The sequence below is a fragment of the Coloeus monedula genome (assembly GCF_965178545.1).
Source record: "Coloeus monedula genome assembly, chromosome: 7".
Taxonomy (NCBI): domain Eukaryota; kingdom Metazoa; phylum Chordata; class Aves; order Passeriformes; family Corvidae; genus Coloeus; species Coloeus monedula.
The window spans coordinates 17,243,728-17,268,471 of record NC_138787.1 but is presented as its reverse complement, the minus strand read 5'-3'; the positions used below and the strand labels follow the sequence as shown (position 1 = coordinate 17,268,471).

Below are 24,744 nucleotides of genomic sequence, written 5' to 3'. Positions count from 1 at the left end.
AATAAAGATTGGAGTATCCAAATATAATTGCAAATGAAAAACTTACGGAAACGGTCCTTGGCTTTCATCTCATCAGAGATGAGAGGATCACTTATGCCATAAAGATTTTCAGCATAAATTCGAATTTGGTATTCTCTTCCTTCAAGCAGCTTGGGAATTTTGCATGTGGTCTTCACTGTGGCAGATGTAACTGGCATCCACAAGTCTTTGTGTGCATCCTTCTTCTCAATTATGTAATTTGTAATTTCACTGCCTCCATCATCTAACGGAGGTTTCCAGGAAACTACCATATGATCTTTAAAGACTTCATCAAATATAACTGGGCCTACTGGAGGTGATGGGCGATCTGTTTAAGAAAAAGTAAACCATACTCATGCCTTTTTATGAACTTCACAAAACAACTTAGATTAAACAGTGTCAATACAGCATACAGCAAATATAGCATAAAATTAGAAACCTGACATCATAGTTACAATAAGGCATCAAGACTTCAGGGCTATTCCTATTTGTTTGACATACTGGAATTAATTCCTTACTACTCATAACGTATTTGGTGATTAACATTTTCTACAGTGTTGACATTCCCTAAACGCATGTAGAGACATTAAATTAATAATAAACTAATGAATAAACTAATCCAGAGTTAAATATGTGCTCAGAATTAATAAATAGCTTTTTAGTATAATTGAGAATGCAGTAAATCAAATTATTGTAATAAAGAACACATTTCAATACTTAAATTTTATAAAATGCAATGAATTCTAATCACAAATAAAAATCCCAGACCATATTGTTATTCAGTAAAACCTACCAACAACATTAACTTGACAATATCCTTTTCTTGATCCTGTGCTGTTCTCTACAGTAACACAATATTTGCCTGTGTCTTCGCGGACAGATTTTAGCACTCCCAAACAAAGAGTTGTAGGAGTTGTCTTGATCTTTATTCGGTCATCTTCTTTCACAACAATATCACCCTTTAGCCAAGTAACCTTTGGTGCAGGCTTGCCTGAGTAACGTCCAGTCAAGCTGAAAGCTTCACCAACTCGGACAATAAGTTTGTCTCTAAAGTCAAGGTCAAGTGTGGGAGGAGCTGAAAGACAATATTAAAATACGCAATGCCCACAAATGTCAGCAATATTAATACAAAAAAGTAAGGAATCAGTAAATGTAATTACTATTTTTAAAAGAAATATGTAAAAGAAACGTACCAATTTCATCCTTGCACGTGATTGGTTTAGTGCAAAATGATGGCTTGCCTTGCCCTACAATATTGCAAGCACTCACACGATACTCATAGGTGTCACCCTCTTTCAAGCCTTCTACAGTGAATTTCCTATCAAGCATTTTCTCCTTTGTAACTTTGTGGAATTTGTCTTTTCCAATGAGACGGCTCTCTAGAACGTACATGGTGATATCTGAGCCTCCATTATATTTTGGAGGGTTCCAAGTTAGCGTAACAGAGTTCTTGGTGACTGCTTTTACTTCCAGGTCTTCTGGACGGTCAGGAACAGCTGTGAATAAAGTAAAAATAAGGTAGATTCATTTCTCTGCACATTCAGAATCTTCTTGTGTATTAATCTCATATGACAGTTATCCAAACTCAAAAATACTCTTACTTATTGGATCTCTAATGAGAATCTCTTTTGTTGTTTCTGTGAAAGGACCCATGCCAATTATATTTTCAGCTGCAATTCGGAAAAAGTAGGCTTTCCCTTGAATGAGTCCCTGAATAGTAGCATTCTGTCTTGTAACTGTGCAGGTCACTGGAGTCCAAGCTCTATGGTCAGATTCACGTTTTTCAATTATATAGTTGGTAATAGGAGAACCACCATCATCTTCTGGAGCAAACCATGACAATTTACAAGAGTCATTGGTTAGATTCTCCGTAAGGAGTGGCATTCCAACTGGGCCTGGCACATCTGAAAGCAAAGAAAAAAATGGAGTATTGAAGCACACATGCTGAATCTTATGAAATTGTACTTGTTCACAAGCACTGAAATAGCAATTTACCTAGCACATCAACAATAATTGTCTTCTTCCTCTCACCACCGTCATTTTTAGCAAGAAGAGTGTATAAACCCTGGTGACTCCTTTTGCAATTCTTGATGACTAAAGAAGAACTAATAGCTGTTTCTTCAATTTTGGCTTCTTCTGGCAAAGCATGCTCATCCCTGCTCCAAGTCACCGTTGGAGGTGGTTTTCCTGAGACATATGCTATGATCCGAATTACTCCTCCAGCATGAACAACAATTCTGTCCCTGACACTTGCATCCAAATTAATATCAGGAGCCACTGAGGGACAAGAACAAAAAGGTCAATGAATTTTTTTTTCTTACTTTGAGTTCGAAGTACTAAAAATGTAAATCAAAATTGTAAATACCAATTCTGTCCTTCATTTCAATAATGTCTGTAACTTCTCCAGGTTCTCCAATGCCAGCAGCATTTACTGCTCTAACTCTAAATTTGTAAAAACAGCCTTCTTTTAATCCTGTCACAACAAACTTGGTTCCTCTAATTTCTTTATCTTTTACCTGGAAGAAAACATTGTAACGTCAGCAAGCATCAAGATATCATCAATTTCTTTGCAGAGTTTGAAACAAATCTTACATTCGATATTATTTAAGATTTACAATCACATGACAGTATTAAGCATACATGGATCTAGCCCACATAGAACTCTTCAGAAATTTTTAGAGAAATACAGGACATGGATCTACAAGCTATTCTGAAGATTTTTCTTTTTTTTAATGTGCTCTAACATAGAAGGTTGTTACAGCAATTACAGTAGTCTGGTCACAGAATAATTACATGTATTTTTGGACACATAAACTCATATAAGTGAGAGCAACAAGAAAAGGGATTTCTGTTCTTCTCTTTTCAAAACCCAATATAAAGTCTCTTTACCTGGAAACAGTATAGGAAATGTAGGTCTTACTAAAAATGCACCCATATGTTTATGGAGATATAAAAAATAGCCAAGGTGTGCACCAGTTAAATTTTCAGTAATGCACTATTGAAAAAAATGAATAAAATGTAGAGACACAGTAGTTGTAAATGCTTTGACACTGATACCAGTGAGGACTACTTTTCTGACAGTTCTAACTAGGTCTTCTCCATTTTTTTATAAAATATTACCTACATATATTCCCACATCTTTAATTAGAAATTATAAAATTCTACATCTGGTGATTGCAAAGTTAACTTAATATTGAAGAAGGGCAAGCTTGGTCTTGTATTTTAAACATATGAAGATAATTATGGTGCAAACTTTTACAAAATAACTTGAATAGTAAACATTTTTAAAGAAATTTTTTTTCTGGAGCAATTCATTTTGATAGACACAGAGAGAAGAAGTGCAGATTCTGTAGTAATGGTTTTCAACCTACCCGTTCCCATTCTTCCTTTCCTTCCTCTTTAAACTCAACAATGTAGCCAGTGACTCTAGAACCACCATCCTTTACTGGTGGAGTCCACTCCAAGTCTACAGAAGACCTTGTCCAATCAGTAACTTTTGGTATAGGAGGGCCAGGTGGGGCTGAAAAATATCATCATACAGCATAACAATATATTATATGTTCTCATTTGAATACTTTCAAATTTTGAAAAGAAAGTTTAAAATATTTACCAATAGGATCTCTAGCAAGTGCTGGATCAGATGGCATGCTTGGTGGGCCAACACCAGCCGCATTGATAGCTGAAACACGGAACTGATATTCAGAGCCTTCAATAAGGCCTGTAACTTTGTATGAAACCCCCAGTGCCATAGGCTTGATAGGATCTCTGTTAACCCTGGTCCATCTCTTTCCGGTGGTCTCTTTGCGCTCCAACCAGTAACCAGTAATAGGAGAGCCACCATCATGCTCTGGTTCTTCCCAGTTTACAGTCATTGAGTCACGTGTTATACTGCTAACTGTTGGCTTGTCACAAGGTCCAGGGACAGCTGAGGGAAAAAAAAATAGCTTGTAAAAAATTACGTTAAAGATATATAGAAATAGCTAAGTGTAAAAGAGCTATGCACTCACAAGGTCACCATTGCACTAGGTGGTTACCCATCTGCACAAAATTTCTTCCCTCATTCAGTTTCTCACCCCTATTCAGGTACACATAATTCTGTGAAAAATACCCTTCCTTCAAATAAAAATCATCAAATTTTTTTTCCTAGCCTTTCTGGATCACTATCTCATTTTAGTGCCCAGCCTAACACTTGCTGTTTTAAGAACCATTTTCTCTTTTCAGCCTAACATTCCTTCTATGTCAGAGCTAATCTGTCTAATTTATCTTTCAAAACTAAAGGCAGGAAACTAATTCTTCATGGGCTATGAGTTTAATAATGTCTCAAATACAATAGAGTAAGCTGAATCTTATCAGGTAAACACTTATTTGTATATTTAAGCCTTAAAAATATTGAGATTGTATTTTAATATAACACAAGAAGGGAGAAAAGTATTTTTAAGCACTACACATGCTTTTAAGAACCAGGAACTACTGCTAAAACTCTTCAAGCTATTCTAGAAATTTAGTGATGAGAGAAAGTAGTAGAGGTATTTAACAGATGCTCCACACATACCAGCATATGGAAACAACTGACATCACTTGAAAGCTTATTTCTACTTACTGAAAAGGTTTCGTGCTGTTTCTGGCTCACTATCCAAAGGTTCTCCAATACCGTATTTGTTTTGTGCCATAATGCGGAACACATATTCATGGCCTTCCATCAACTTGGGAACAGTGAATATGCATTCCTTAGGCTCATTAGTAACAGGTACCCATGTCTTCCTATTTGCTTCTTTTTTCTCTATAACATAATTCGTAATCTTAGAACCACCATCATCTAATGGAGGAAGCCATGATATTGTCATTTTATCAGCCAAAATGGATTCAAATTTAATAGGTCCTACTGGAGGTCCAGGACGACCTAAAAGATACATTTTAATAAAGAAGAATTAATCAAGTATCAAAAGAATGCTATTAATTAATGTAATTGTAAGAGATTTTGATACGTACCCAGAACATTCAGCCGCATCTCCTTTGAAGCAGTTCCCAAATTATTTACAGCTGTTATAGTATATAAGCCTGTATCATTTCTGCGAGACTGTTGGATCAATAAAGTGCAAGTATCTTCATCAACGATCTTGTTGACATGTTGATCATACACCACTGGTGATTTGTCACCTGGTTTCTTTGGAGAAGCTTTTAGCCATGTTAATGTGGGGAAGGGTACACCCTTTATCTTGGCCACAATTTTAACATCTGTTCCCTCTTCAACTTCCATAAATTCTTTGAGCTCAATAGATGGTGGACCTACAACAAAATGTTGAAAAAATAGCATACAAAAATACTTCATGATTTTAAAATGGAATTTGTATTTACTAGTATCAGTACTTACACGTCTGGTCTTTGACAACAAGTGGGCCAACAGTGGCTGAAGGTCTGCTAGGACCTGCTATATTTACAGCTTTGACTCTGAATTCATATTCTCCACCTTCTACAAGATCCTCAACAGTAAACTTTGTTTCTTCCACATCACGTCTGTTGCATTGCTTCCAAGACTCTTTCACTTCTCCAGTACGATCCCAGCGGAGACATTCAACATTATAATGTGTAACAGGAGCTCCACCATCATTCTTTGGTGGTTTCCACGTCAGGCTCACTGTGTTCTTGGTTACAAGGCCAATCCTCAGTTTAATAGGTGGATCAGGAGGATCTTCACAACCAAAACAGAAGTGTGAATAAATACATTATACAGTACCATCTGGTTTTAAAGGATTTGTTTGACTTTAATTTTACTTACGAATTGGATCCCTGGCTGTGGTCCGCTGGATGGTTTCTGCAGGAGGGCCAACTCCAAAACGGTTTTCTGCACGTACCCGGAAGAAATACTCTTGGCCAGCTATGAGATCAGGTACCACAAATGAAGTACTGCCACAGTTTGGATTGACTTTAGTCCAGGCCTTCCCATCAATATTTCTTTTCTCTATAACATAGCCTCTGATTCTATCGCCACCATCATCATCTGGCATCTTCCATGAAAGTTTACAGCTACCTCTTGTGATATCACTTACTTTTAGGTCTTTTGGTGGACCAGGGACATCTGTTAAGATAAAAGTAAAACAGACACAATTTTACAGAAGTATGTAGAAAAATACAATTAAAAAAATATAATAAAAAAACTCCCCTAATATTTGAATACTTCAATATATGCAAGCCATACCAAGCACATTGACTCTGACGTGCACTGTTTTTTGTCCTGCTTTGTTTTTTGCTGTAATACTGTATCGTCCAGAATGACTTCTGTTGCAGTCAGGGATGATAATCTCTGAACGTGTATCAGTTGCTTTCACCTGTGTATTATAGGAAGAAAGAGAAGTTACAGATCAACTTTGAAAATTTGTTTCAAAAATACTACAATAGTGAGGTTAAAAAAAATTGCTTGCTTTACCTGAGCTTCTTCAGGTACATTATGACCTCCCTCCTATAAACATGGAAAATAATATAAATGTAAAAGGCAATAGGCTTAAATGTCTAGAAACAGGTGTAGAAAAAAAGCTATTACTTTTACTAACCTTTGCTGCTGTTTTTGCTTTTCCTTCATACTCCCAAAATGTTTTAGGAACTGGACGACCCTTGATAACAGCTGGGATTTTAATTGTTGTGCCAGCACGACAAGAGAGCAAATCCTGTGCTCCAAGATCAAGGAAGATTTCTGGTTCCTCTGCAAAAATATTTAAATATATAAATTTTAAGTGATACTGAAAATAAATTTCCATCATCACTGAGCTGAAATCCCCCAGAAACATGTGGAACGCATGTTCATGTGAGACGGGTTGGCCATGCAAAAAGGAAACTGGGAATTATAAAACCAGAAAAATTTGCTGCTGTAAATTCTTCATAAAATAAGCAGTATTTCGTTAGTATGACTGTAGGTGCTGATCAGTTTCCTAATGGAGCATTCCCTGGTAATGGACATCATGACACTTTCAAAAATGTGTGTCAATCTTTTCCTACATTCCTGTATAATTGTTTATTCTGTTCTGACTTTGGCTTGCTTGTCATCCTTTTTGAACATTCACAGCTGTAAGTGGCATTTAGATACAAATACCTAAATCAGTTCTCAGAACTCTCACCTAGAATATCTTGGACAGGTATCTCTGATGTTGCAGGACTTGGCTCTGATTCTCCAGCAGCATTTACAGCTTTCACCCTAAATCGGTATTTTCTGAGCTCTTTCAAGTTGGGAACAACACATTCGCAAGTAGGGAAGAGTTTGTCTCCTTCATTCACCTTCTTCCACTCAGTACTACCTTCATCTTGTATTTCAACAATATATCCTTTTATAGGACTCCCACCATCCTTTTGAGGAGGCTTCCATGCAAGTGCTACAGATGATTTGGTTTTGTCTTTGACCTCTGGGCAAGATGGTGGACCAGGAACAACTGGCAATACAAGAGCAAGTAAAAATTATCTGACTGTTACTGTCTTCTTGTCTTCCTACTTTTCTAGATAGTTTCTAGAAGAATGCAAGTATTTTCATTTCTTTACCTGTATATAGAGTGTAGATCCTAGAAAGTGCATACCAATTACAAGTATTACCCATATTAGCAAGGGGTACTTAAGGTACAAGGCATAAGTATTGAACTGTTTAACAGTAAGATAAAACAATAATATAAAAATATGATTCTGAACTGAAGTTTATTTGGCAATGCCTACACTGGTGTAACCACTGTATTAGGTACATAAAAGAGGGAAAAATTAAAATTAAAGCTAATTATTTTTAAGATTTTAAAATCAGGAAACTTTGTGTCAATTTATTCTCTTAGGTTTAATGCAAACAAAGCCTTTGATTAATGTTAATAAATTAATACTTCATTATTAATAATTAATTTTAATTAAGAAATTAAAAATAAGTAATAGTAGCACATTTTTTGTTCTGCTGTGATACAGTCCTCTAACACAGTCATACAAATGATATACTTACATATGGGATCTGCTGCCAAAGCTGGATCTGATGGTTCACTGGGAGGGCCAATTCCAGCAAGATTTTCAGCCATAACTCTAAACTGGTATTCGACACCTTCAGCCAAACGAAGCACATTGTGCTCTAGACCTTTTACTGATGGTTTTGTTACTGGAGCCCTGTTGACACGTGTCCAGTAGACGCCTCCCACCTCTCTCTTCTCCAACCAATAGCCAGTTATTGGGCTGCCACCATTGTCCAAAGGAGGCTCCCAAGTCACCAACATAGATGATCTGGTGCGATCTAAAACTTTTGGCTTTCCAGGAGGTCCAGGAAGACCATAGGGATCCTTAATAACAACTTTCTCTGAGAGGCATTCATCACTTATTCCGTATTTGTTTACAGCCCGGACTCTAAACTGATATTTTTCATTTGTTGCAAGATTCCATACCTGAAAAAGAGGATTTAAAACAATTCTTGGCTACTTTCCAATTCAACTTCTTTGGAGTTATGCAGAATTTTTCACTTTAAATTCTATCTTGCAATCTCACTGGCATACCTATGTTTATGTACTACACAGTTCTATGTGATGCCTGAGGATACTCTTATTTCATATCCATAGGACTGAACATAAATAAAAATGTCATTATGTTTGTTCTTGCAGTTGGTAAAAAAATGAATAATTCTGGAAAACGTAAAGGAAGGTGTCTTCTTTCTAGCTCAGCTGAGGTTAAGTAGCAAAAATGAACAATTTCTTTTGTTTTGTCACGTGAGGGATAACATAGATACTTGGATGGGAAACATTCATCCAGTAATTCTGTAGTCTAAATGGAGCATAAATACAGGCACCTATGCAAGTGGCAGTTTCCATTACATATGTAATATTGTTATTTTTTATGCATACTAAACTATTTAATAAAGATATTTTATAAATTACCCCAAATCTTCTCTCAACAGCGCCTTTGGAGACTTCTTCCCACTCAGATTTCTTCTTACTAGCATCACGTTTTTCAATAATGTAATGGGTAATTTCACTACCACCATTATCAAGAGGTGCATCCCATGTTAAATAGCATGATTCTGCTTTAATATCAGAAACTGCAAGATTTCTTGGTGGAGAAGGACGATCTGTATGAAAGCAATAGAGCATGGAACTACATTTAAAAAAAGGCAAAGGCATTTTATTAGCTGTCATTTTATTAAAATGTTGCATCCTTACCATACACTTCGACATGCACATTGCGAAATGCAGTGCCAAGACGATTGGACGCTCTCACAGTGTAAGTGCCTTTATCATCCCTCACTGCTGCAGGCAGGATAAGTTCAGTTTTTGCCTCACTTCTAGATATCTCTTCCTTGGTTATCTTAAGTGCATCGGATGTTTGGTCAATTAAAACTTCATTCTTGTCCCATTCAATCTTTGGCATTGGCAGACCTGTTACATCAGCAGGAATGTTAACTGGTTCTCCTGCCTTGACTTTGATAGTATCTCCTCTCACAGCCAAACGCAACGTAACAGCTGGAGGTACTGAAAAGAAGGAAAGTGACATGGTGAAGATGGAGATGAAGCAGAGAAATTGCCTTGAAGTGTTCCGAAGATATTTATATGGATTTCTTTAAAGCTGATATACCTTCATCATCCTGTATAACTACATTGAGGGGCAGTGATGGCTCACTTTCTCCAATCGCGTTGACAGCTTTCACACGGAATTCATACATATGAAGTTCATCCAGTTTATCAACGAGAAGAGATGTTTTTGGACAGAGCCTTGCATTAACTCTTTCATAATCTTTTGAATCATGTCTCCTCTTCTCAACAATATAACCTAAGATGGGACTGCCACCATCGCTGCGTGGTGGCTTCCAATCAAGTGTAATGGATGACTTTGTCCTCTCTGTGTACATGAACCTCTCAGGCGCTGTTGGAGGACCTATTAACAGATAAATTACAATAAAAGAAAATTAAAATATCAGAGAATTTTAAATCATATGAATGCAGTAGCTCTGGCCTTTTAAAACCATAGTTTTTGCATGTAAAGAATCTGAGTATGATTATGGCTAGTATAAAGTTTCTCATGTATGTGAAGAAAAAGGTAACAAGCACTGAGTCAGTAGGCACCAGTATTTTGCTATGTAAAGGACCACATTAACTTCAGAGAACTGATTCAGAAATCTGACTGCATTAATGAATCTAAGGCAGATACCTATCCATGTAGTTGAAAAATAAACACACTTTCTGTATAGAAGACAACAATATTGTCTTATTAATCTGACATTGATGTTTTTCTTTTTAAAAACCCTGTATGATTAGTCATCTTACCTAATGGATCAACTGCAAGAATGGGTCCTATTTCAACAGGTGGACCAGTACCAAATTTGTTCTTGGCACTAACACGGAATTTGTATTCCTGCCCTTCAATTAGACCTGTAATATCACATTTAGATCTGTCTGTGTCTACAGCCAGTCTCCATGTATGCATTTTGGCATCCTTCCTTTCAACAATGAAGCCTGTGATTTCACTGCCACCATCATCTTCAGGATCAGACCAGTTAAGCAAACACATCTTTCTGTTTGTGACCACTGGCTTTAGGTCAAGGACTGGTCCGGGAACATCTGAAAAACAAAATCAAACAAGTAAGGTAAAGCCCATACTGAACAAAAGAAAAGCTTATTAAATTTGAGAAAGTATTTTTCTTACCAAATACTTCTACTCTGGTTCCTGCAGATTTTGAACCACTGCTATTGGTAGCAGTAATTACATATCTTCCATGGTCTTTTCTCAATGCATTCTTAATGGTTAACTCAGATTTTGTGCCGACATTTTCAATAACAACTCGATCTTTGTCTAATTCACCCTCCTCCACAGCCCATACAATGGTGGGAGTAGGACGCCCTGTCACAGTAGCAGGAATTTTAATAGTCTGCCCAGCCATGACCTGAATGCCTGCTTTCACAGAAACATCCAGCTCAACAGTGGGAGGCTCTGTGGAAGAAAGGGAAGCACTTCATTAGTTGAAGAGAGGGATTTAAACCAACTTTTTAAGCAGATGGATATTTCTTAAAAATAATACAATTGCAATACCTTTAGGTTCTGCAACAGTTACGGGTTCAGTTTCCCCAGGTGGTCCTTCGCCAGCTGCATTGAGTGCAGTAACACGGAGTTTATAGTCTGCACCTTCTCTGACTTCTCCAACAGTAAACTGTAGAACCTTAATGGGTTTTGCTGTACATCGTGACCACTCATTTACTCCCACCAGTTGTTTGTACACGTGGTAACCAGTGATATCTCCACCACCATTGTACACAGGAGGTGCCCATTCTAGCTCAATAGACGTTGCACTTGTATCAGCAATCCTTGGAATCGGTGGACCAGGTGGCACTATTAATAAATAAACAAATAAGTGTAAATCAAAGTTAAAGGCTATGAATCCTATCTTGTCAACTGTCTGCTATTAGCTTCTGCTAAGCCACTTACTTATTGGGTCCTGTGCAGTTTTTGGATCTGATGGTGGACTAAATTTACCAGGGCCGGCTGCATTTTCAGCACATACTCTAAAGATATAAGTTAAACCTTCCAACAGTCCTTCAACTTTTACTTCCAGAGCATTCACAAGGTTCCTGTTGACCCGAGCCCAATGAGTACTATTAATTTCACGTTTTTCAATCCAGTATCCTATGATAGGGCTGCCATTATCTTTTGGTTCGTTCCACTTAACCAGCATACTGTTGCTGGTTACATCTTCCACATCAGGCTTATTAGGTGCATCTGGTGGAGCTGAAAAAAGAAAAAAGGTGGTTTTGTCATCATTGCTGTCTCTTCAGAGCTTACGCAAAGCTAAGAGAGAACTAAGATTTAAGAAATAACTAATTTTAAGTAATTCATAGTTTTTCTGCTCTCTTAGAATCTTTGATTCCCAACAGCAACCAGCAATGAAATTTGCAATGGTTGTCTCTTTGGTAAGAATACTAGTCTATGAAGCACAGAGAATGTCACTATTCAGATGTTAAGTGTTTTAAGTGTAAAGTTTTATGACTGTGATCATCATTCTTATGCGTTTATTATTGAAATTAGAATATTTTTGATATTTCCCTATATTTCAATGGTTTAAAATGTGCAATAATTATCACATAGCCATGTTTCTTCTGGGAAACATCCACACAGATAAAGCTGAGTATTCTAAGAGTCTCTTTAGTTTCACACTTTGCTTTCTGAAAAGGTTGTTCTCCAAAATTAAAACTTACAGAAAGGATCTTTAGCTGTCATTGGTTTTGAAACACATGGTGGTCCTGCTCCAACTCTATTTTCAGCAAATACGCGGAATAGATATTCTTTTCCTTCAATCAGTTTTGTTACATGGAATTTGCAATGCCTGAGTGTTGCACTGACAGTGACCCAGCCCATTTCAGCTTTTGTATTGTCTTTCTTTTCCAGTACATAGTTCAGGATTTCACTTCCACCATCATCAAGGGGAGGTTCCCACTTGCAAATGACAGAATTTTTCCTCAAATCTTCAAATACAAAGTTGACTGGAGGCCCGGGTGTATCTGTCAGTAAACCAAGAAAAATTATGAGTACTCATCTTGTGCACTTCTTACCTAGTACTCTGAACAACTAGGTGTTTTGAGGACATTCTTTACATACCCAACACATTGACTTCACATGAGGCTTTTGCAACTCCATGATCATTTTCTACTTTAATTGTAAATGTGCCATGGTCAGCTCTGATGGAGTCACGAATTGATAGTATAGACTCTCCTTCCTTATGGTTGTCTACACTCATACGTTCTGGCAGTGAAAGCTGGAAAGGTTTCTCTTCTTCAGCTTCGCCCCTCTTCTTTTTAGGTGCTATTACTCTCTTTTTGATATCCTCTGGTCTGATAACTTCATCATTCCTCAGCCAAGTGATAGATGGATAGGGTGATCCTGAAATATGTGCCTCAAGTATGATCTCATCACCTCTCTTCACCTCAAGGCCAGACTGTAGGTTTGCAGCAAGAAAGACTTTTGGAGCCTCTGTAATAACACAGAATGAGAAATGGAATGTAGAATTTTTCAGTATGTCTGAGGATGTATGGCAATTAATAAAAATGATCAAATGAGAAATTCATACCAATAGGATCCACAGCTTTCACAAAAGGAGTAATCCGAGAAGGCTCGCTGATGCCAGCAGCATTCTCAGCACGAACACGGAACTGATATTCCTTTCCTTCCTCAAGGCCTTTCACTGGGTAAGTTAGTAAGGGTACCAGATAGTCATTGCATCTCTCCCACCTCTCCTTGCCCTTAGCAAGCTTTTCTATTATATAGCCCATGATCTTGCTTCCACCATCAAACAGGGGTGGTTTCCATGTAAGAGTTACTGATTTTGATGTTGGATTATGGACTTCAAGGTCGACAGGTGGATCTGGGGGCTCTGTGAAAGAGTAGATCAAAAGATCATATGAGAAAAGAAGTATGAAGATTTTATTTAAAATTCAATTTTTAAGATTATTAAAGAGAAAGACAAACTTACGTTTCGGGTCTTCTGCAATGATTGGGTTTCTTAGTTCAAGATAATCACCTCCTCCAATCTTATTGACAGCTTTAACACGGAAGTAATATTCACAGTTTGGGATAAGATCTTTGACTTGCCATGAAAGCTTATTTTCACCAGACATGACTGGGATGTATGTTTTACGACCTGCTTCCCTGCGTTCCAGAACATAATGTAAAATAGGAGTACCACCATCAAAGTCTGGAGGCTCCCAGGATACCTTGCAAGAATTCTTAGTTACTTCGCTTGCCTTAATGTCTTTACACTGTCCAGGTGGACCTGTTTTAAATAAGAATGAAAAAATTACTTAGCTAAATAGATATTTAGCTAAATTATATTTCATTGCTTTGCTTTGCAGAAAGCAAAGACCACAAATATGGAGTACACAGCATATTTTATGTTCCCAAATATATGTTCTCAAAGGTGAAAAATTCTCAGAATTCTTAAAACATTTTTATATTCAAAATAATTGGGCTTTCAGCAGCCACTGAATAGTTAGGGCAACTCGAGGTAAGGTGGTGTTTCATGGGACTTCGTAACATTGCCTGTATAGCAATCTACATGTGTCTGAGTTGAAGTGATTTGTACACCTGGAAGAAGTATCTTTCTAGTCTTTTCTTCTGTCAGCTGCAGGGCCCAAGTGAAGATAAGTATATTTCTCAGAATGGAATAATGTAGTTACCTATGACTTTGACATTGACTGAACCAGTTGTTGATGCCAGCTTGTTCTCGAGTGTAATAGTATAAACACCAGCATCAGCATGAACACTATCTATCACTTCAAGCAATGCAGAGGTATAGTCACTCTTCATTGTTGTTCTGTCACCAGCTTTCAACTCTCTGCCGTCTTTGTGCCATGTTATAGTTGGGGATGGAACAGCTCTGAAGGGTACAGGGATACTTAGTTTCTGTCCTTTAACAACAACAATGTCACGAGTTTTTAGATCAATGGTTGGGTTACCTGTAAAAGCAAGCATAATGTTATTAAAAAGTTGCCAAACACCATTCTTTTTAGTTATGCAGATCCAAAAAAAAAGAAAAAGGAATCTATTCTTACAGTCTGGGTCCTTGGCAACAACTTTTTCTGAGATGTCTGATGGCTCACTAGCTCCAACAGCATTGACAGCTCTGACTCTTAGCACATATTCCTTGTCTGGAACAACACCCTCGTCCACTTTACACTTTAGATCTTTAATTGGACGAGAATTGATTCGCATCCATTTTTCTGTTCCTGCTTCGCACATCTCAACATTGTATCCAATAATAGGACTACCACCATTCTTCTCAGGAGGTTTCCATGCAATGCAAATGTGCTTTCGGCCTGCATCTGTGACATGTAAATCCTGAGGAGGTGAAGGAGGGCCTGCAGAAATGGAAAAGTATTGTGTGATTTTCCTCCCAGAATATCTGTTCTCCACAGTACACTGCTTCTGAAATTCATACACTGTATTATTCTACTTACTTGTTGGATCTTCAATATGGACAAGTTCAGTTGGTTCACTGGGATGACCACATCCAGCTTCATTTTCTGCACGAACCTGGAACTGTACATCTGTACCTTCAATGACATCTGTCACTCTGAAATTGCAGTCTGGACCAGCTGTCTTCCCAGCTTTTACCCAGCGAGTGGCTAACTTTTCCTTCTTTTCAATAACATATCTGAATAGATTGGGGAAAATACTGTCAGGCACTTGAAATAGGAACACTTCAGACTTCTCGTTCAAGAAAACAGATGAAAAGAGATTAGAATAGTTTAGACAGTGGAAAAGTAAAGAGAATCATGGGTAATAGATTCAATGAACTTTTCTTCAGACATTAGCCACTTAGTTCTAGTAGGTCTCAGCCCCTAATAGGGCTGACATCACTGACAGACCCAGGCCTGAAAGTCAGTTCTTGAACTGTGCTCTGTATTTTAGAACTGAAGTGTGTTCTCAGGTTGTAGAGAGCTGCAGAGGCAAAAGAACCTCCAAGCTGTACTTGTATCTTTGCTAGTTTGAATCTCAGTGGTCAGTCCATTGAGAGTATTTGTGGATACTATTATTCGGCTGTCAAAATTCTGCTTAGGACAGGCTATAGCAAAGTAATACAAGTGACTTCTGTTGCTTCAGGCAGATCTCTGTACTTGTGGGTTCAGATGTGCTTACTGTGATTGGGAAGGAGAGGAAGAATGAAACTATAAAGAGGAAAAATCTAACTGACAGTCAGGATAAATTTCAGAGTACAGATACTTTGGTAAGCAAAGAAAAAGACAAGTTAGAATCAACCCAGAGGAGTAAAACAGTCTGTTTGAAATGTATTATAAAGAAGAAAATGGACAGAAAAGAGGTAAGTTGATTTTAGCTGAGTGCATACAGTTTGAATGAGAAACTAAGGCAGAAGGAAAATGCAACAATATTACTTGATAGATGAGTCTAAGTGGCTACTATTCTGGAGGAACAGGAAACTATGGCAGCTTTTTTTTGTTTTTTTAATACACAGTTCAGTATTATTAAATGCTGTTTTGAGGATGTTGACACACATTCATTGTTCAGGCACATTAGGTATTTTATTTGCATAATTTCCACATTTTAGAATAAAACCCTTCACTGCTTTGACCACATGGCTTCTCTTACATCCATCCACCTCATTTTTATATAAAATGTGTCCATTTAAAACAAATATTTTGAGAGAAATATCTTCATTTGTTAAAAGATGTTTATCTACAGGAGCCTACACAAACTTAAAATGATCTTACCTTTGAATCGGTCTGCCACCATCATTCTTAGGTGGTTCCCATTTTAAATCAACATGGCCTTTTTTCACTTCAACTATTGTAAGGGCATATGGAGGTCCAGGGGTTGCTAACATAAAAAAAGTGCACACATTAGAAGACTATGAATTCATGATATGTGAGCTACTGATCACTCAGTAAGCGAATCAAAACTTACTGAAGGTATCTTTAGCAAGCACTGAGTCCTCAATTTCACAGTAGTCACTCTGTCCAATGGCATTTTCAGCAGCCACACGGAACACATACAATGAGCCTTCAGTCAGTGGGCTCACTGTGTACTTGGTATCTTTCACTGTCGTGTCAACTGTCTGCCAACCTTTCCGCCTTACATCTCTTTTTTCAACAATGTAGTTGGTAATTGGGGAACCCCCATCTTTTTCTGGTACTGTCCATTTAAGATCTGCTGTGTTTTTAGTAATATTAATAACTTCAAGCCACCGGGGTGGTGAAGGAGGGTCTGCAAAAGAGAAAAAGAAGGTAAACCAGGATGTTGCAATTCCCATGAAAGATCTTGGAAGATCAAAACTATCAAAACTTTGTATTTCCTGAACTGAAGCAGGGCAGATTTTAGTACTTCATAAGAGTTCATTTGGTACCTACAAAGACACAGACAGACATGGGGATTTTTTAAAGTCAGAGACAGTGTATTTGGAGTAGCAGTGCATTCTGAAACAGTACTCACAGAGCCTCTCCTTGCACAGCACAGGGTCACTGGGTTCACTGGGCTCACTCTCGCCAGCCCTGTTCACAGCTCTTACACGGAATGAATATTCTTGTTTCTCCATAAGATCTTTGAGGAAGTGTTCAGTTGTGGGAACTCCTTCAGCCACTCTCACCCACTCGTCGGTTCCAGTCTTCAGCAGTTCAATAACGTAAGATTCAATCTTTGCCCCTCCATCGTGTTCTGGCTTCGTCCAGTTCAGGGTTAGGAATGTCTTGCCAACATCTCTCACAGTTGGCTTTCCGGGAGGCCATGGTGGATCTAGACAAGAGTCCAATATTAATTATGTCATTGAAAACAATTTTGTTGTTGTTGTTGCTAAATTAAATCATTAAAAAATGTGTTTATTATACCGATTGGATCTTTCACTAAGATTGGCTCTGTTTCCTTGCTTGGTTTTCCAGGTCCTGCAAGATTCTCTGCCAAGACACGGAACTTATATTTCTTCTTATTTGTAAGACCTTTAACTCTGGAAATAGAAATTAAGTTTGATTAAACCAAACCTAGACATTAATTAATTTCTAAAACATTATTCTCTCCACTCTTCATACTACAGATTACTTGGAAAATCTAAAAATACCCAAATTATTGCTAATGATGTCAATACATTGTCAACACTAAAATGGTGCACCATGACAGAAACAAATGTTTTGAGTACCATCGTGGATTTTCACATATTGCATGGTTTTTAGTTAATAATAGTATCAGAAGAAAAAAACTAAGGATTTTGGTAAATTGATACTTGAGATGGCCATGTCTGCTGTTTTAGAGTATCTTAAGAATAAGCACAGAAATTATTAAGATACAAGACTTGATTAATTCTTCAGTAAAGACACTCTTCGATAAAACTAACTACCAACTAGGGGTAGTTGGATCAAAACTTACAGAAACTAGAAAAAAAAGAGTAGGAACAATGTAAAACTTATTTTAAAAGCTGATGTTACGTTTTTATGTCTCTGTGACCTATTTCAGCCTAAACTGACTGTAGTCTTACTTGAATGTTGTATCTTTCACTGGCATTTTGTTGCATTTTATCCATTTATCCTGCTCAGGATCATATCTTTCAACCCAGTATCCAGTTATGGGGCTGCCACCATCTTCATCTGGTTCATTCCATGTTAAAGTGACTGAATCTTTAGTGACCTCTGTAGGCTTGAGACCTGTTGGAGGGCCTGGTGGATCTGTATAAATTAAAAAACAAAGAAAAACCAAACCCATCAGATAGGGGTTTTTTTTCCTGTTAAAATACTGTAATAATTTAACATTAATTTAATTAACTAACCAAATGAATATTTGGCAATGATGGGGCTGCACTGTGCTGGCTCCCCAATACCATACATGTTCTCAGCACTGACTCGAAACACATATTCTTTATGAGGAGTTAAATTAGTAGCTCTGAATTTTGTGTCTTTAATAGTTGATGACAACTTGTCCCATATTTCACTGTCTGTAGCTCTTTTCTCAAGGACGTAGTTGGTAATTTTAGAACCCCCATCATCTCGTGGAGGATTCCATGTCAGAAGGCAGGATTCATTTGTAATTTCTGATACATCAAATGCAGCTGGTGGACCAGGTTTATCTGTAGAGGACAAGATGTGAATGTTAATCTTCTGCATGCATACTGTGGTACGTTACTAACGATTTATACAAACAACATAAAATACATGCATACCAAGAACATTAACTTCAACAACAGCAGTAGCACGTCCACTGGAATTTACAGCTTCTATAATATAGGTTCCACTGTCACTCCTCTTGCTGTCTGTAATAGTGACTGTAGAATGATTAGGCTGGCTTTCAATGGTGATTCTGTTGTCAGGTCTCAAAATTTTGTCAGCTTTGGTCCAAGTAATCTGGGGCTCAGGCTTTCCAGTTACTTTAGCTGGCAGCTCAATTTTGGTTCCAGCTTTCACAGTGAGTCCAGCAAGAAGCTTCACATCTAAGAAAATTTCTGGAGCCTCTGATTTAGGAGAGAATGAAAATGTTGTTATAGAAACAGTAGTTCAGAGACTGGTAAAAATAAAGCATCTATGGCAATTTAGCAAGTGAAGTAGTTACCTTTTGAATCAATGGCCTGAATATCATCAGTTGGCTTACTTGGCCTACTCGCTCCCATTCTGTTCAAAGCCTTAACCCGATAAGCATACCACTCTCCCTCCTTGAGCTTTGTTACTTCCATTCTGTTAAAAAAAATTTTAAAAATTCAGGTATTTAGAGTGGTGAGGATGGCACAATTAGTTAAGAGGATATATCTACTGTGTCGATTTACTTACTTTGTTTCAATAACAGGCTCCCCACATATCTCCCACTTGTCTGTACCACGTTGGCATTTTTCTACCAGATAACCCTTAATGCGGGCACCACCATCATATTTGGGAGGCTCCCATGTTAGGAAGATTCCTTTTGATGTTGGATTTCTCCATTTAACATTTTCTGGTGGGTCGGGAACCGCTATTAAAAATTAAAAACATGGGGTCTTAGAAACCAATCTAAGGAAGATAGATTATTTTTACATCTTATTTTGAAGAAAATCAGCAAAATTTCAAATATGCTCACTTGCTGGTATTGACATATTTACAGGTTCATCAATATATGCAGGTTCTCCAGGGCCACATTTATTGCATGCAGAAACTCTGAATAAATATTCTTTCCCTTGGACAAGGTCAGGTACAGTGAACTCTTGGTCAACAATATGATCCATAACCTAAAGAGAAGAAAGGTTGCAATGTGTTTTCAAAATTTATTTCCAAAGAGTGATTACCAAAATAAGACACAAAACTCAGTGGAAATAATACAGCAGTAGAAATTTAAATGAGAAAGAATGAACTTACTTTGCTCCATGTTTTCCGGCTTACTTCACGTTTTTCAATGATATAGCCAGTAACTGGACTTCCGCCATCATCTTCTGGAGGTTCCCATGCGAGCTGTACTGTACTCCTGAGTACTTCTAAAACATTGAGTTCTCTTGGTGCACTTGGACAGGCTAGAAGTCACAGAAATTGCATTATTTTGTAATTGGTGTTTGATAGATGATCTCTATGTAATGTATCTACCAGAAGACTTAGTCTTGTTAAGTCATTCCTCTTTAAACAAAAAAGCTGCATATTGAAAACTAGAAAAGAGGCTTTTTGAGGAAGGACTTTTAGTTTTCAGTTCTATTTTAATACACTTGGTTGGATGTTGTGAGATTACACATTATTAACCTAAATAAATTTTAGCAAGAAAAATATGGAATGTTATTGCTAGAATACATACATGTTCACTTACCAATGACATTAACTTTAATTTCTCCTGAAACAGATGACACAGGGTTTTTTAATGTTAAGTAATAAATTCCCTTGTCTGGGCGCTCACTCGGAGTAATTACAAGTTCTGCAAAGGAGGCAGTGGTCTTCATTTTCACACGATCACCCTCTTCTAAGACTTGGTCACCAAAAGACCATGTGGCAGTTGGCACAGGGTACCCAGTGGTGGGAACATGGATCTTGATTGGCTCTGGAACAATAACTTCCAGCCCATCCTTAAATGCACTTAGGTCCATTGTAGGTCCAACTGGAAAAAAAGGAAAATGGATTAAATGAATTATTTTGAGATGTTATAAACACGGCTAATGATAATTGTGTTGAGAGGCTGATTCTGACTGTATCTCAGCCTGCAGGTCTAGCTTGCTGTATCTCGGCCTGTCTAAACCTAGCTTTGTCTTACGACTCCCTACCTCTTCTGGCTAAATGTTTTGGGTTTTTAAAAAAATATGTGAGATGGTAAGGGAGATTAGTATTAAAAAGTATGACATCTGATTTACCCTTTAATGTAAAAACTCAGCATTGTTTAATTTTCTTTTCAGGTATCTTCTCTTTCCTTCTGCCTTTCTTTCCTTCTGTTACCTCTCACCTTCCACAAAGGTAGGTCAGGAGACAAAAGGTCATGCCTTGCTCCTCAGGCAACCTAACAGGCCTCTATCTAATAGTACAGATAATTATCTGCAGAATTCATAATGGAGGAGAAATAGCTCATAATCTCAAATGTCTCAGGTGTGCCAGTTATCTGGTGAAAAATATACATATTACCCACAAGATGCACTTTAACTGTGTGCCTTATCTGATTAATTGTTTTTAATAAATAGCATATGGCTTACCAAAAGTATCATCTGCAGTTAATGGCCCAATAGCCTCTGCTGGGTCAGACACACCAGCTGCATTTTCTGCTGAGACTCTGTAGTAATAACTGGATCCTTGTTTCAATCCAGTTACCTAAAAAGCACGAACAATCATTTACTAACTCATATTAAAGATGATCTACATATTTTACCTGTTGATGAAGAGAACATCATACCTTAAAAGTAAGAGCAGGTACTAGTTTAGGATTACAACGAATCCACTTGTCTGTTCCTTCCTCTTGCCTTTCAACAATATAGCCTAAGATTGGACTTCCTCCATCTTCGAGAGGAGGTTCCCATGTGAGCTGAACTGATGACTTAGTTTGATCTGAATGCTCAAGGTTAATGGGAGGACTTGGTCTCTCTGAAAAAAATGTGAAACAAATACATTTGCACAACTGATAAAGGAGCATGGTTCTGCAAATTAACTGTTTCAACCTTACAGTACTCTTTTTAAAGCCTTTGCATAGCTTTTTCTAAACCGATTTTTAAAACTGAGGTTGGATCCTAACTTCAGAGGAAAAAATATTTGAAGTTCTTACTAAACCAAATGGTAGCAAGGTACTCCCGCTGCTATGTTTGAAGGATAAAAGAAGGGAAAATCTGACTGTACACAGTATTTGCAGCACACGGATTCATCAACTAAACTTTCCTGCATGCATAGCATCCAAAATGCTCCCGTCTCATAATGGAATCATAATTACACATACTTTGCATACTTACTTATTGGGTCCATGATTTTTACTGCACGTGTAGCAGGACTTGGTTTGCCAACTCCAACCATGTTTTGAGCTCTTACTCTGAAGAAATATTCTTCATTTTCCACAACATCAGTCAGGACAGCTGACAGTTCATCAGCTCCTGTGGTCATAGTTGGCTCCCATCTGATGGTAGCTCTGTTACGCAGTTCAATAACGTAGCCAGTAATCGGAGATCCTCCATCATACTCAGGTGGTTCCCAGCTAAGTGTGGCTCCAAACCTGTTCACATCAGTAACTTCTACATTTTGAGGAGGACCAGGAACATCTGCATTTTATTTTAGGATGAAAAAAGGAAAAAGAAGGTATGTAGGTTTTACCTATTGTTAGCATTTGTAACTGTTTTTCTTACACAGCCATCAAACACTGAGTTTTTCATAACTTCTGCTCACCAAATTTGCTCTTAGCTTCCACAGGTGTGTCTGTTTCCACTGGCTCACCAGTGCCCACTCTGTTGCGTGCACTAACACGGAAGAGGTATTCAACTCCTCCTTTCTGAAGTCCAGTAACAGTGTATTCACAATTTTCAGCACGATCTGTGACCACAATCCAGGTCTTACGCTTGACATCACGTCTTTCAACGACGTAGCCTATAATTTTACTTCCACCATCACTTTCTGGTTCTTGCCATGCGAGACCAACTTCACCATCATAAGTTTCAGTGACTTCCAAGTTTCTAACTGGACCTGGAACATCTATTAAAGATATGACAGTACTTCAGGGCATTGCATCTATTTTTGTCCCTCTGGCTAGAGAAGAGGAGTCTGAGGGGAGACCTCAATATGATCTACAGCTTCCCCATGAAGGGAAGCAGAGGGCTTCCCCCTCAATAAAAGCTTTTTATTCTGTGAAATAATGCTAACCAAGGTTTTAATAATATGAGTACTTACCAATGACCTCTACATTGATGAATGCTTCTGCCTGGCCATGTTTGTTTCGAAGCACAACCCTGTACCTTCCCTTATCTGATTTCTTTGCTTCATGAATTTTGAAGGTAGTGCAGTCAGTTGTTGTATCAACAGTTGTTGTGGGCAGACTTTCCCCTGCTTTCAACCATTCGGCTTCTGCTCTTGGGTAGGCATCATACGGGACAGTCATAGTTAAAGGCTTCCCAACATCAACCACAAGATTTTGATCACCAGTCTTGATTTTGGGTGCAGCTAAGAAAGATGAATGTGAAAAGTCAGTACTTGCATATATATATTAAAAATTGATATATTTGTGCAGTCAGCAAAGAAGCTAACATAGAAAAGTAAAAGGAGCTAATTCTAAAGGAGTAAAAAAAGGAGCAAATTCTAAGGAAATCCTTCATAGACTCATTGGACAAGTCCAGAGAAAGAAATACAGGCTGGTTGGTATGTACTGTGTCCTCCTATAAAATCAGGAAAGAAAGAGTTGCTTTTTGAGAACTAATTTAATTATTTTATTGGTCGATTCTGTAAAATAGACAAATTAGGAATTAAATGTCTTAAATGACTTAAATGAGTAGGCCAAATAATTTTCATATTTTTTAGTGACTTAATGAAAAGCTTAAAGCTCCTTTAAGCTTAAATCTTGCTCTTTGCTATATGCACACTGGAAAGAGACATATTTTCGTCAACAGCTACATAAGCATGGTATAACAAAAAATGTTTGTTGTTTAAATTCATATTCATATAGTTTTACAGATTTGTTAAACAAACTTCAAATATTTTAACACTTTTCTCAGACTCCTTGTATATTCATTTTAGTTCAACTCTTTGAAAGACCAAAAATCAATTTAGTTAAACAGGAATTCACTAATCTAAGATTTTATAAAAGCAGCACAAAGCAAGCAACTTACCAGCTAATTCAAGCTTAGCTCTAGCTTCCTTATCTTTGGCGATAAATCTGTATTCCCCTTGGTCACGGGGCTTTATGTCACACACCTGCAACCTGTGGACCTTCCCTTCACTCATCATCTGATGTTTGTCACCTTGGATGATAATCATGTTGTTTCTCAACCACTTGACCTCCACACCATCTTTGTTCAATTCAGCCATGAAGATGACATCTGCACCAGGAGCTTCATAAATATCTTGTGGTGGTCGAATAATCTCAACGGGGATTTCTGAAAGAAATGTTAATTTATTCGGTATAATTTTTTTATTGTTTCTACTATTATTAAATAATGCAGAAATAAATCCCATTCAATTTTACACATACCTTCAACAAAAAGTCTTGCCCTAGATCTCCTGTCATCCACTCCACAGGCATATTCACACTCATCATCTAGTCTACAGTCTTTTATGATTAATCTGTGCAGATTTCCATCCTTTTCAAATTGGTATCTTTATAGGAGAGAAAAATAAGCAGTATTTTAGTTTCCAGACAAAGCAATAAAGTAAAACAAGCATGTTTAGCACATTCAGAAGCATAATAAAAAGGCACATACTTTTTGCCTTCTTTGATTTCTCTTCCATTTCTGTACCATTTTACACTGACTTTCTCTTTGGAAAGCTGGCACGTAAAGACAGCATCATCAAATTCAGTGACAGTCTGGTCCTGAAGATGTTCAGTGAAGTCTGCTGGTGCTTCTGTGATGATAAGCTCTGCAACTGATTTGTCTTGCCCAGCAGTAACAGTGTATTCACCTTCATCTATAAATCCACAGTCTTTAATGATCAATGAGTGCTTGAATTTATCAATTTTGTACAAAATGCGCCTGTCAAACGTGATCTCTTCTCCATTCTTTGTCCATTTGAGAGTTGCATTAAGGCGATTGACTTTGCACCAGAATGTGACGGTTTTCTTTTCCATGGTCTCAATGTCTTCAAGGGGCTCAACAATTCTGAGATCCTCCTCTGTTATGACAAAAAGTGAACATTT

General features: G+C 37.6%; 1 protein-coding gene across 34 annotated transcripts in view; it reads right to left on the bottom strand.

The window, feature by feature from the left end:
- Positions 1 to 24,744, bottom strand: part of TTN (titin) — a 245,121-nt gene that overhangs the window by 62,271 nt on the left and 158,106 nt on the right. For all 34 annotated transcript variants that reach the window (XM_082285106.1, XM_082285116.1, XM_082285134.1 and 31 more), the window contains 51 exons: positions 24,311 to 24,719; positions 24,082 to 24,206; positions 23,720 to 23,986; positions 22,788 to 23,057; positions 22,290 to 22,592; positions 21,863 to 22,165; positions 21,316 to 21,503; positions 21,119 to 21,233; positions 20,251 to 20,535; positions 19,815 to 19,966; positions 19,540 to 19,687; positions 19,257 to 19,434; positions 19,042 to 19,163; positions 18,656 to 18,943; positions 18,266 to 18,562; positions 17,978 to 18,164; positions 17,337 to 17,452; positions 16,945 to 17,244; positions 16,420 to 16,719; positions 16,227 to 16,332; positions 14,955 to 15,151; positions 14,550 to 14,855; positions 14,175 to 14,453; positions 13,472 to 13,771; positions 13,070 to 13,372; positions 12,601 to 12,972; positions 12,201 to 12,503; positions 11,434 to 11,733; positions 11,041 to 11,337; positions 10,657 to 10,941; positions 10,278 to 10,571; positions 9,589 to 9,888; positions 9,177 to 9,485; positions 8,895 to 9,085; positions 7,979 to 8,408; positions 7,128 to 7,436; positions 6,567 to 6,715; positions 6,443 to 6,475; positions 6,215 to 6,344; positions 5,795 to 6,094; positions 5,390 to 5,707; positions 5,008 to 5,304; positions 4,619 to 4,918; positions 3,629 to 3,943; positions 3,390 to 3,538; positions 2,384 to 2,534; positions 2,014 to 2,295; positions 1,620 to 1,922; positions 1,212 to 1,514; positions 812 to 1,093; positions 47 to 346 (listed from right to left, as the gene is read on the bottom strand). In XM_082285106.1, coding sequence (XP_082141232.1) covers positions 47 to 346; positions 812 to 1,093; positions 1,212 to 1,514; positions 1,620 to 1,922; positions 2,014 to 2,295; positions 2,384 to 2,534; positions 3,390 to 3,538; positions 3,629 to 3,943; positions 4,619 to 4,918; positions 5,008 to 5,304; positions 5,390 to 5,707; positions 5,795 to 6,094; positions 6,215 to 6,344; positions 6,443 to 6,475; positions 6,567 to 6,715; positions 7,128 to 7,436; positions 7,979 to 8,408; positions 8,895 to 9,085; positions 9,177 to 9,485; positions 9,589 to 9,888; positions 10,278 to 10,571; positions 10,657 to 10,941; positions 11,041 to 11,337; positions 11,434 to 11,733; positions 12,201 to 12,503; positions 12,601 to 12,972; positions 13,070 to 13,372; positions 13,472 to 13,771; positions 14,175 to 14,453; positions 14,550 to 14,855; positions 14,955 to 15,151; positions 16,227 to 16,332; positions 16,420 to 16,719; positions 16,945 to 17,244; positions 17,337 to 17,452; positions 17,978 to 18,164; positions 18,266 to 18,562; positions 18,656 to 18,943; positions 19,042 to 19,163; positions 19,257 to 19,434; positions 19,540 to 19,687; positions 19,815 to 19,966; positions 20,251 to 20,535; positions 21,119 to 21,233; positions 21,316 to 21,503; positions 21,863 to 22,165; positions 22,290 to 22,592; positions 22,788 to 23,057; positions 23,720 to 23,986; positions 24,082 to 24,206; positions 24,311 to 24,719 — 12,846 coding nt within the window. The remainder of the gene's footprint in view (positions 1 to 46; positions 347 to 811; positions 1,094 to 1,211; positions 1,515 to 1,619; positions 1,923 to 2,013; positions 2,296 to 2,383; positions 2,535 to 3,389; positions 3,539 to 3,628; positions 3,944 to 4,618; positions 4,919 to 5,007; positions 5,305 to 5,389; positions 5,708 to 5,794; positions 6,095 to 6,214; positions 6,345 to 6,442; positions 6,476 to 6,566; positions 6,716 to 7,127; positions 7,437 to 7,978; positions 8,409 to 8,894; positions 9,086 to 9,176; positions 9,486 to 9,588; positions 9,889 to 10,277; positions 10,572 to 10,656; positions 10,942 to 11,040; positions 11,338 to 11,433; positions 11,734 to 12,200; positions 12,504 to 12,600; positions 12,973 to 13,069; positions 13,373 to 13,471; positions 13,772 to 14,174; positions 14,454 to 14,549; positions 14,856 to 14,954; positions 15,152 to 16,226; positions 16,333 to 16,419; positions 16,720 to 16,944; positions 17,245 to 17,336; positions 17,453 to 17,977; positions 18,165 to 18,265; positions 18,563 to 18,655; positions 18,944 to 19,041; positions 19,164 to 19,256; positions 19,435 to 19,539; positions 19,688 to 19,814; positions 19,967 to 20,250; positions 20,536 to 21,118; positions 21,234 to 21,315; positions 21,504 to 21,862; positions 22,166 to 22,289; positions 22,593 to 22,787; positions 23,058 to 23,719; positions 23,987 to 24,081; positions 24,207 to 24,310; positions 24,720 to 24,744) is intronic.